We start from the raw sequence: 12,845 nt of genomic DNA on the forward strand, positions 1-12,845 counted from the left end.
GATAGGGAAGGTGAAAGATGGTGTATTGGCTATATAAGAAATCCAAAAATGGAAGTAAAGAAAGACAGATGAATTGGGTAAACACAGAATAGTATACATGTCAGACCTTTGGGAGGGGAAAGGCTTTAAAACCAAGCAAGATATAGAAAGAATCACAAAATGTAAAATAAATAATTTTGACTACATCAAACTAAAAAGCTTTTGTACAAACAAAACCAATATAACTAAAATCAGAAGGGAAACAACAAATTGGGAAAAAATCTTCATAGAAACCTCTGACAAAGGTTTAATTACTCATATTTATAATGAGCTAAATCAATTGTACAAAAAACCAAGCCATTCTCCAATTGATAAATGGGCAAGGGAAATGGATAGGCAGTTCTCAGATAAAGAAATCAAAACTATTAACAAGCACATGAAGAAGTGTTCTACATCTCTTATAATCAGAGAGATGCAAATCAAAACAACTCTGAGGTATCACCTCACACCTAGCAGATTGGCTAACATAACAGCAAAGGAAAGTAATGAATGCTGGAGGGGATGTGGCAAAATAGGGACATTAATTCATTGCTGGTGGAGCTGTGAACTGATCCAACCATTCTGGAGGGCAATTTGGAACTATGCCCAAAGGGTGCTAAAAGAATATCTACCCTTTGACCCAGCCATAGCACTGCTGGGTCTGTACCCCAAAGAGATAATGGACACAAAGACTTGTACAAAAATATTCATAGCTGCGCTCTTTGTGGTGGCCCAAAACTGGAAAACGAGGGGATGCCCATCAATTGGGGAATGGCTGAACAAACTGTGGTATATGTTGGTGATGGAATACTATTGTGCTCAAAGGAATAATAAAGTGGAGAAGTTCCATGGAGACTGGAACAACCTCCAGGAAGTGATGCAGAGCGAGAGGAGCAGAACCAGGAGAACATTGTACACAGAGACTAATACACTGTGGTATAATCGAACGTAATGGACTTCTCCATTAGGGGCGGTGTAATGTCCCTGAACAACTTTCAGGGATCCAGGAGAAAAAAAACACCATTCATAAGCAAAGGATAAACTATGGGAGTGGAAACACCGAGAAAAAGCAACTGCCTGAATACAGAGGTTGAGGGGACATGACAGAGGACAGACTTTAAATGAACACTCTAATGCAAATACTATCAACAAAGCAATGAGTTCAAATCAAGAAAACATCTAATGCCCAGTGGACTTACGCGTCGGCTATGGGGGGTGGGGGGGAGGAAAAGAAAATGATCTATGTCTTTAACGAATAATGCTTGGAAATGATCAAATAAAATATATTTAAAAAAAAAAAAAAGAAAGACAGATGACAAAGGTCCTAGTAGAGATTTGGAAATTATTCTTGGAGAGCCTATTTAGAAACTTGTGGTTGATTCTTTGGGATGTGTATTCAATCCTTCAATTCCTCCAGGATTTCAGGAGATAGAGGCAGAATAGATAAAACCTGAGAAATGATGATGAAATAATTTAATCACAAATGACTAAACAAGTTTGTATTAAACAGAATTTAACTGAGCAGGGCCCAATTCTCTCAGAATGGCTCAATCCATTTTGAAACCTTTAAATATTAGACTAAAAAGGAAAGTAAAAATTAAGGCTGACAAAATCTGAAATATTTCCAACTTTACTACAATATCTTTAGTGATTTTTAAACATTTGCACTAATTCTACGAATACTTACTACAACTAACATATTTTGTAGCATTTGAGTGATTGCAAAGGATTTTATTATTCTTCCTGAAGGTTTTGTAAATTATTTCATTTTTTTTTAAAAGTTAAACTTTAGGTACAGGGAGGTTATACAATCTGCCCAGATTTGATTTCTAAGATATTTAACCTTAGAAGTAAAGACCTCCTCCATTCCCATCCCATCTATATCCCCAACACAGTAGATACTACTTCCTAGTTGTAGTTCCTTTTTTGCAAACCTGCCCATATCTTTTCTTACCACTAGATTAATGTCAATGTGTTTTAGTCTGTAAATAATTCAATAAAGCTATTCCAATTTTACAAATGAATTATAATAGGGCAATTACTATTTTCATCACCACCCAAATCTTAAATATAACTGCTCAAAATATATTTATGACATTCAGTAAATAAATGTTTGTACTTTGGAGGTGGAACACTGATTGGGAAAGTATTAAAATTTGATTCATTATGAAACTCTGCCCAGAGAGTGTGTCTCACTGCAAGAGATGTAGTTATAGCTATTTAACTCAGTTTGTTAGGAAGCATAAGACACATCAATTTTGAATGAAACTATAGAATATAGAATATCAGTGATAGTTAAAGTGTACTGTACATCTGATTTGGTGTGTAAATAACCCCCCCCCCAAATGATGAAATTAATGTGTTGTTTTTTTTTTCTGGAAGGAAGTTTGAAGGGAGGAAAGAAGGGAGGGAAAAAAGGAGGGAGGAAAAGAAAGGAAGAGAAAGAATAAAAGAATAAAGAGGCGCTTGCTACTCTAGGAAATGAAAAATAAGCAAGTCACTTTGGGCCAAACAAAGTATACACACTAGTAAAAGTAGCTCAACTTTCATAATAACCTGACAAATTGCCTTAGGTGGTAATAACAAATATATTCAAATATCACCTCCCCTCCAAATCTAATGTCAATGGTTGAAGTGGAATCTAATTTTAGAATTCTAAAGAGTAACCTATAATTGATTCTCTATGACAGAAATGATTCCAAACAGCTTGTGAATATAATCATTTATTTTTCTTTACAGTGATGATGGAAGAATGTACAGGCGTCTTCTTTCAATAGAAGTATAAAAATCTGTTTATATACATTGAAGTCATAATAATCTTTAATTGGGTAATTTTTTCAGGTCTCCTGATCCATTCATACTAAAACTGTAGGGGGAAGCAAGTATTTCATACAAATACAATATTTCCAGCAGATTGCAACCTGGTATAAAAAAGCTTGGCTTCATTTTAAGGGAGCTGCTTGATATTTTAAAAGGCTACTTTTAAGTCCTAGGACTCAAAATAAAGATCAATTTTTGAATAATAGATATATACATCAAAATATGTCTAAAATGCATTGGTTAACGCTATTAAAAAGCTATATAAGTGCATGGGTCCATTTCTTCTTATAAGCAAAACCCAGTGGAAACATTTATGTTCAACTTCTAGGAATTTGCTTTTGGGGAAAGTCAGTTGAAAGTACCTGGAGGAACAAAAAAATAAATAAAATTAGTCAATTGTTTCTTAAGTAAGAACTCCAATTGACAGCAAACACTTCCAACAAATTAGAAACACTCCTTTTAAGGTCTCATTTAGTCACACAGTTAAAGAAATTATACAGTTATTTTTATCTCTATACTTCAAAGTACCCAATTCACTTCCCCACTGTTTCACAACCATGTTCTCCCAGTGGATTAGAACTTTATTCTGTTTGGAAAGATGACACATACACATATACATGCATATATCTTCAAGCACTTCACAATCTTTCTTTACAACTACACAATCACAAAATTTGATAGGTGAAAGGGACTACCCAACCTGAACAAGAAAGGAATTTCCATTATAACTTAGAAGTTGTTTATCCAGTCTCTGACTTTAATCTTTTCAGCCAGCCCATTCTACTTTTGAAACTATGTGAACCACAACACTACAGAGGAGGTTCCATAAGAACAGAGTACAGTAGGCAATCACCACCAAATTCCAAAAATCTTTACCTCTTTTGATGTGGACCAACATTACATTAGATTTTTTTGGCTGCTAAACAGATTCATTTGAATATGTAATATACTAAAAGACCCAGATCTTTTTCACAGTTGTCATCTAACCATGCCCCCTCTGTTTTGTATTTGAGACACTGATTTTTTGATAACTAAATATAAGACTTTATATTCCTTCCTAATGAATTTCATCTTGTTTGATTCAACCTAAATCTAGATCAATTAGATCTAAAGCAAAGGCTCTTAACTTTTGTGTGACAAGGACCCTTTGCCAATTTGTTGAAGCCTATGGACCCCTTTTTCAGATGTTTTGTATATTAATTTTTAAATGAAGTAAATGCTGATATTGGTTAAATATTAAATGCAAGATGCTCCTCTCCCAATCCAAGTTTACATATCTCTAAATCTATCATAAATCCCTTGGAAACCACATTAAGAATCCTTGATCTACATGCTCAAGTCTACTTAACCAGCTCTTATGTAGATCCTAATGTCTGGTCTCATATTAACCAACTATCTGCAGAATATCTCAAAGTAAATATTCTGTATCTCAAATTCAACACACCAAAAGAGAACTTCCCTTTCAAACCCATCCTATTTGAAACTTCCTTATGATTACCATCATTGCCCAAGCTTGCAACCTTGTTATCTTTAACTTCTCACAAACACTTGCTTCACATATTTTATCTGTTACTATATCCTGTTTCTCCCTTCACAAAGTATCTCATTTACATCCCTTTCTACCTACTCCCAAAACTACCCTTGGTTCAAGCCCTATCATCTCACTCCTAGACTTCTAATTGATCTCCATATCTCAAATCTCTGCACTCTAGTCCATCCTCCACTCAGATATTAAAGTGAGGTTCCTAAAGTACAGGTCTAACCATGTCATACCCCTAAAAAATCAAGGTGGGATTACTTCCAGGGTCAAATATAAAATACTATATTTGGCTTTTATAACCTAGCCCCTTCCTAACTTTCCAGTCTTCTCACAATTCACTGACCTCCATATAATCTACACAATCTAATGATGTTGACCTTCTTGTTCTTTCCTACACATGACACTTGAATTTGTATATATCTTATATAGTTGGTTACATGTTGTCTCTTACTAGATTGTGAACTCTCTAAGGTGAGAGAATTTGCTTTTGCCTTTTAGTACCTAGTGCAATGCCTGGAACATAGTAAATGCTTAATAAATGCTTGAAAACTAGGCACTAAGTGTCTAAAATATCAAGATCCTTCTAGATCCTGACTGAAATCTATTCTGTTAGCTATCCTCAACTTTGTGCAGTTTAAAAGTTGGATAAGTATTCTATCTATGTTTGATATTGAAAACTGACTAGTACAAAGCCATAGTGAGGTACTCTATTGAGACCACTTTCTCACTGAAATTGAACCATGAACAACTACTAAGAGTCTGGATATCCAAGTAGTTCTGGATTTATGTAAATTGTATTTTCACCCATCTTCTTTTATCTCTCCATCTTCTACACAAGAATAGTATTAAATAATTTGTCAAAAGCTTTGATAAAATAATATTAGCATCTACACAGTTAAAATTAGAAGGGAAACAGGTGACTGGGAAAGTCAAAATTACTGTTTAGGTAAGTTCTTTTGCTTGTTCTTTCAGTACCCAAAGGTTGCTGCAGTCCACAGAACCAAAATACTTGGCTTCATTAAGGAGAGCTAGATGCTCAATTTTTATCTCTGTATGCATCTCAGTTCTTTTAGTCATTTTTGATTTGGCATTTCTAGCACAAAGCTAATTCTTCTGGGTAGGGGAAAAAATAAAAAATAAAATAAGGGCTAAACAGTAATTTATTTTTTGTTGTTATAATTGTTCCATCCAAACTAAACAAAGGTTCTTATCTCGTTTTTTACACTTTTTAACATAAAATATTTTAAAAAGGAAAGAAAATCCCTTTTTGTTTTTCCTTGCTTCCTCCTTCAACTTTAGCTTTCCGTGCTTTTACATTCCTGATGCTACTTTTTAAAGGATCAAGTCATGCTCTGATATTTATTCTATTTCCTAGCCTTCCTTTTATCTTTTGTATATTTCTTTTCTAAACTCTAAATTTGCTAGTTAATTCCTTGTTCATTCACTCTAGTCTCTTCAGATAAATTTCATTTTTTCCAACTTTGTTGGAATCACTTCCTTGTATATTTTCAAATTTTCATTCTTGACCACCTCTCTCTCTTGGACTGTGTTCCCTTGAATTTCTATGGATTCTAGCCAGGAGGCTCCTACTATCTTACACAAACATAGACCCAATCATACACACATTAACATGTACGCACTACTTGTTTGACTTGGGTAAAATGCACCTTCCTTGGGCCTCAATTTTCTTCTTTATAAAAAATTGGGATTGGAACAGATGGCCCTTGGTATCCCTTCCTGTTCTAAATCTACGACACTATAACCTTCAAGTGTTGTTTTCAGTTTTCTTGGAAGACACTGGAGTGGCTTGCCATTTCCTTTTCCAACTCATTTTATAGATGAGAAACTGAGACAAAAAGGTTGAAGTGACTTGCCCAAGGTCACACAGCTAGAAGTATCTAAGGCCGATTTGATTTCAGGAAGATGAGTCTTCCTGACTCCAGGCCTAGCAATCAGCTGTGCCACCTAACTGCCCAATCTTTGAGTGTGTATACTATTTAAACATATTATATTTATTTCTCTTTAGAGTAAGCTCTTTACATTTAATACATTCTTAGTTTCTAAAACATAGACATTAGATTTTAAAATTATTTTCATTTAACAAAATATTTTAAAAGTTTTTAACAATCAAGTAATAGCACAAGTATGGGCCCTGGACTATGAGCACAAAGCATTTATCAATGAGAGATAATATGTAATAGCAAAAAGGCTATTGGACATCAATTTAGGAGACCATGTTTGTCTCAGCCTTATCACTTATTAGATGTGAAAGCTAAGGCAAAATGGTTGATCACACAATCTCTCAATTTTCTCATCTCTGACAAGTCCAATGCCTACTCTATCTATTCCACAGATAAGAATAAATAAGATAATGTATGAGAAAGCTGTCTGAAAACTGCAAAGTCTTCAAAAGGTATAAAGAATGTTAATGAAACATCTACAGGCATACCCTTCATAAGACTCCTTCAAACTGTCATTTTTTTCATTATTAACTACTACTACTGTAAGTCATTTGGTTGATCATCCATTTATTATATAATATTTACATATTCCTGTAATTTCATCCAACATTGGGTTGTAGTTTTTTTTTTTACCAAGTTAATATTAAGTGGAATGTACCTACAGATATTATGTATAGGACTCACTATACTAACCAATTTAGAAAAATACAATAGTTATCAATAAAAGGCATTGATAAAATTTTTATAACTCACAGGCTTTACTCATACTGAGACTACCAAAGAAGATATAATAACAACTTTCAGACAAAGTATTTAAAACATCCTGAAGGGGAAGAAACTTATAAATATCTGCCAGTTATCTAGAATTCACCACAACACTCTTACTTTTACTCAACATTGCTATAGTATAACCACATTCCTGGAAAACATGGGCAATCCCCAGGTAATATCTAAACCAAGAATTTGTCAAAAGTCTTATTAACTGGAGCAATACAACAGGCATGAAGAAAGGATATGTTTTCAGGCCCCCTTAATAGCTGGTCTCTTTTAGGAGGGGAGTAGAAGACAGAGTCACTTGGATGCATCTCATCAGCTGCCATTAATTTAATTATTTTTCTCTAAGATGATGATTCTCAAATCTACCTCTCCTGCCCCAACCTCTCTACTGGCTTTCAATCTTACATTTCCAGTTGCCTTTCAGACATTTTGAACTGGAGGAGGCATGTCCAAAACTAAATATATCTGAAGTGGAATATATTATCTTCTCTCCTAAACCCTTCCTTCCCCTACTAACTTCCCTATAGAGGGCAACAGCATTATCCTCCAAGTCACTCAGATTTGCAATCCAGAAATTATTCTAGACACCTCACTATCTCTCTCCCCTCATATTCAGTGTGTTGCCACAGGTTGTTGAGTTCATCTTTGCAACATCTCCCAAATATATCTCTTTCTCTCCTGAGACACTATCACCAGTTTAGTACAGGCTCTTATCACTTCACACCTGGATTATCTGAATAGCCTGTTGGTCTGTCTACCTCAAGTCTCTCCCCACTCCAGTCCATTCTCCATTCCACCTTGGGGATTGTTCCAAAGTGTAGGTTTAATCATGGCATGTCCCTACTTAATAAACTCTCTTAGTCTTCAGGATCAAATGCAAAATGTTCCATTTTATATTCAAAGCTCTTCATAACCTAGTTCCCTTCTGCCTTCCAGATATCTTACACCTTATCCCATGCTATATACTCTTTCAACAATGGCCTCCTTGTTGTTCCACAAACAAGACACATTTCTTGGCTCCAAGCCTGTTCTCTACCTGTCCCCCTTTCCTGGAATGCTTTCTCTCTTCAATTCTGCCAATTGGCTTCTCTTATGTCCTTTTAATACCAACTAAAATCCCTTCTATTACAAGAAGCCTTTCTTGACATTCTTAATTCTAGAGCTTTTCCTCTGTTAATAATTTCTGGTGTATCTCCTATATAACTTGATCATATATTTACATGCTGGCCCCACTCCCCATTAGATTATTAGCTCTATGAACGGCAGAATTATCTCTTGTCTCTTTTTGTATCCCCAGCACTTGGCACTGTATCTGGTACATAGTAGGCACTTAAATGTTTATTGATTGATTAGACTACTGTAATATTCTCATACCCCCCATATCCAGTATATATAATGGCTATATAACAGGGAAAACAAGGGGAAAAGAATAAAATTATCAAAGATCTCAGGAGAAATAAAACTAAAGCTTGAACATAAATAAGCACATAAAAGGGAAAGTATTAACAGGAAACAGAATCTCCAGGTGAGCTAAACAAATCCAATCAAAGGAAAATTAATTAAGATCTGATAAATCAATTAGCATTTATTAAGTTTCTGCCATTTGCAAAAAAATAGTTGTTCATGCTCTCTAGGAGCTCACTGTCTAATGAGGAAAACAACACACAAACAAGATTAAACAAGATAAATTGGAGATAGCCTCAGGAAAAAAGGCAGTAAGTTTAAGAAGGAATAGACAAAAGAAAAAAGGTGAGACTTTATCTGAGAGTTAAGAGAAAACCAAGGAAGCCATGAGGCAGATATGAGGAGGGAAGAGTATTCTGGATATATGAGAAATGCTTACGAGTTAGAAATGGAATGTTTGGAGGAATAGCAAGATGTTCCTGAATAGTTTAAAAGAAAAATGAAAATTTGAAAGCTGAATTTATGGCAGGCCCAGCATAAATAATAAGCAGAACAGAAAAATTTGAAACCACAGTGGATACTCCCCAAAGAGACAAAAGATAGAACAACTGATTACAGATGCAAACATAAAAAAGTTAAAGACAAATCTTGAAATAGAGAAGTCAGAAAAAATAGTAACATTAAAAGAAAACATGATATCCAGACAAGTATAAAACATTGATCTCAAAGGCAGGAAAAATGGAAACAACTGAAGGATTATGGGTCCCTGAAAGGAACACGTTTAAAAAAAAACTATCATAATGTAAGAAATAATAAAAGAAAACCACCTAGCACTTCTAAATAGGAAAAGAAAATTCCAGACAAAAGAATCAATCCACAGATCACCTTCAGGAAAAAAAAAAATCCCAGGATGTAAAATTCCAAAATATAGTGGTTAGGGGTAACAATTCTAATGACAAATGAAAAAATTCTGCAAGCCAGTGAGTGATCAGGAGAAAGACTTTAAATATAAAGGAAAGGAAATTTTAATAATAGAAGAGTACCACTGAGCAAAATGCAAATTATCCAAGACAAAAAAAAAAACGAAAACTTCATTTCCATGTAGTTTCAAACAAATTTTTAGTGGGGTGAGGAAAAAGATGGGGTTGGGGCAGTAGTGCTATCAGATATTATTTTCTATCTTTCAGAGAGAAACATTTTGACCCCCTAAGTTTTTGAGAGATTGCAATTAAAGGTTATTTTCATCATGTTGCTTTTGCACAATTATAAACAAAAACTAATTTTAACTGGATAATTCAGTTAAGCACAAATCCTAGTTTCTTTTTTTTTTAATTTTCTGAAATATTTTATTTAATTAATTTAGGATGTTTTTCTATGGTCACAAGATTCATGTTCTTTAACTGCTCTCTCCCCACCCCACCTCCCATAGACAACACGCAATTCCATTGAATTTTTACATGTGTCACTGATCAAGACCTATCTCCATATTATTGATATTTGCACTAGGGTGATCTTTTAGAGTCTACATCCCCAATCATATCCCCATCCACCCATGTGATCAAGCAGTTTTTTTTTCCTTCTGTGTTTCCATTCCCACAGTTCTTCCTCTGAATGTGTATAGTGTTCTTTCTCTCAAGTCCCTCAAAACTGTCCTGGATCAATGCATTGCTGCTAGTAGAGAAGTACATTACATCCGACAAATCCCAGTTTCTTGACCATTCATGTTAATCAAAAAATATCCACAGCAGGGATCTTTATTTACTCAATTAAATAACTGGATGACTAAAAAGAGATTTCTTTCAGTGATATCAGCTGCAAGTAATACAAGAAAAAAATCATACCAGTTTTCTGAAATACTAGAACTTCAAAGGAAACTATCACAGAGTTACTGATTCTAAGAAGTACTAGTGACTTCAGAAGGTAAGACTCCTTTGTGGTTGTTTTGTTCAATTGTTTCACTCATGTCCAACTCTTCTTGACCCCACTGGTGTTTTCTTGGCAAAAGTACTGGAGTGGTCTGCCATTTCCTTCTCCAGCTAATTTTATAGATGAGGAAACTGAGGCAAACAGAATTATGTGACTTGCCCAGGGTGACAGCTATACCACCTGTTGCCTTACATAATTAATAATACCAATTATTTTGATTATCTGATTATCCAGCCTGTGTGGCATCTATTCCACTTTAAGTAGCTCTGTTAAGATTTTCTTTCTTAATAACTAAGAGTAACAACTTTACTACTATGATTATTTATAGGAAAATGCTTTATTTACTTGATGTACTGTATGCCTGGAATGTCCTCCTTCCTTATACTTCTATCTCTTAGAATCCCCAGTAACTTCTGGAGCCAAGTTCAAATGCTGCCTGCTTAACCTCATCTACTGATACTTCTCCCCTCCACCCCCCTTCTCCACCCAGGAAATGATATTCATATATTCTGTATATATTTCTATGTGTATGTGGCTTCTCAAGAGAATATAAACCCTCTGAGGTCATGGCCTATTTTATTTTTTGTCTATGAATTAATAGGTGCCTAATAAATGCTTGCTAATCAACTGATGTTATTCAAAGATCAGTTTCTTTTATGTGATGACAAGTTATTGATCTTAGAAATTCATAGTTTTTTTAAATGTTCATTTCTAAGCAATTCAAACAGTAAGCCTGCCATTTACCTAGGTTGACTTTTCATTTACCTGATCATATTCTTATGCTTCATCTCCACTGTCCATTTCAATATCCATCTCTTCTGTATCAGCAGCTCGTGACAAAATATCTGCCATCAGTGCTTCTTCCAATTTCTTACGCACCTGTTGTACTCGTTCTTCCTGTTTTCTGTTTTTAAAAAAGCAAATGGGAAAACACTCAAAATTCTCACAAGAAAATCATAACTGTTCTTAAGCTTTTATCATGGCTTCAGAAAGTTCTAAAGGTTAAATTCTAAAAAAAAAAGAAACAGTATGGTTGTTTTGTTTTCTTTTTAAGGTCCTCTCGCTACTTATTCAGAACAAAAATATGACAAATCTATGAACTCAACACTGCCTCTACCAATGCAGACCTCAATTCATTTCTGTCTCCACATTCAGAACAATTCTTTTTTTTTTTTATAGTGGAAAGCATATCCACGAATAGTCCTTAATGAGTTACTTAGAAGATGGTCTTTTAAAATAGCTGTGACCTAAAAATTTTAAGACCTTATGAGCAACTTGGCAATGAGTCAATTCAATTTTGATAGGCAGGTCTTTGGACAACAAATGACAGACTGTTCATCACTACAATCATAATCATAATGTAAGCCTTTTCAGTCTGGTAAGACTTGTCAGAACTTAACTTCTGCTGACAAAAATGTTAAGAGTTTCCATGCTACAATAACACATTTTCTTCCACTAGAATATGGAGCACAAACTACTCAGATCTTTTCCTTCTATATGATTCTTGCCTGTGCTTTCTATAAATTCTGGAAACCTTTCTTTGGGAATTTTTAATAATTTGTGGATATCATGAAACTACACACAACCAGATTACAAGGACAAAAGACCTTTATGTTTATAGTAAGACAATGAGAAAACATACCTACAATATTTTTAAAGTATGTAATGTGCTTCTAAAATATATCCATAAATCCCAAATAGTATACTACTAAACAATGTCTTAAAGTTAAAAGTCCTGGGTAAAATTCATACTATGGGAATATTTACTTATCACACTATTAGTGAATAGAAAATAATTATAAAAAAATCATAAGCTTTACAAATCTTATTAGTTTTTTAATACCATTCAAATAGGATTTAAGATTCTACTAAGGTTTCTCAACCACTTCAACTTTAAATATATGTATATAACAGAGAAAACTATTGCATTCCATTGAGATTAGTCTCAAATTCTCAGGAATGGTAACTTTTTGTACATAACAATGCCATTCTGACTTTTGATGGAATACACAAAAGTACTCCTCAGATTCTTTGACTTATCTAACAAAATATCAATTTTTTCATGTCCTCATCTCAAAGTAAGCCAAGTCCCCACAGGTCATATTTATTTTAACTAACTGATCAAACTTAAGGGGTTATATGTCTATCATAGAGATCTTCAAATTTTGGGATTGCATAACTCACTAAAAAAACAAGTTTAGAATATATTCCTCTACTATATATGTTTAATTTATAAATTGTATACACATATTGCTTTGCTTAAAAACTACAGACATAAAAATTACCTCAAAATCTAGAAATTTTTCCTGCTCACTAAAAATACAATTTATAGCACTACTTCAGAAAAGTGTATTAAATTCATGAAAAACAATGCAAATCTAATTACTATTTTTCCAGGG

General features: G+C 34.0%; 1 protein-coding gene across 2 annotated transcripts in view; it reads right to left on the reverse strand.

The window, feature by feature from the left end:
• Positions 1–2,725: 2,725 nt before the first annotated feature.
• MBD2 (methyl-CpG binding domain protein 2) overlaps positions 2,726–12,845 on the reverse strand; it is a 77,667-nt gene continuing 67,547 nt past the window's right edge. For both annotated transcript variants that reach the window (XM_056824449.1, XM_001362153.5), the window contains 2 exons: positions 11,212–11,350; positions 2,726–3,200 (listed from right to left, as the gene is read on the reverse strand). In XM_056824449.1, the coding sequence (XP_056680427.1) occupies positions 11,224–11,350 (127 nt within the window). In that variant the 3' untranslated portion in view covers positions 2,726–3,200; positions 11,212–11,223. The remainder of the gene's footprint in view (positions 3,201–11,211; positions 11,351–12,845) is intronic.

The sequence above is a fragment of the Monodelphis domestica genome, chromosome 3 (genome assembly GCF_027887165.1).
Source record: "Monodelphis domestica isolate mMonDom1 chromosome 3, mMonDom1.pri, whole genome shotgun sequence".
In the NCBI taxonomy this organism is placed as follows: Eukaryota; Metazoa; Chordata; class Mammalia; order Didelphimorphia; family Didelphidae; genus Monodelphis; species Monodelphis domestica.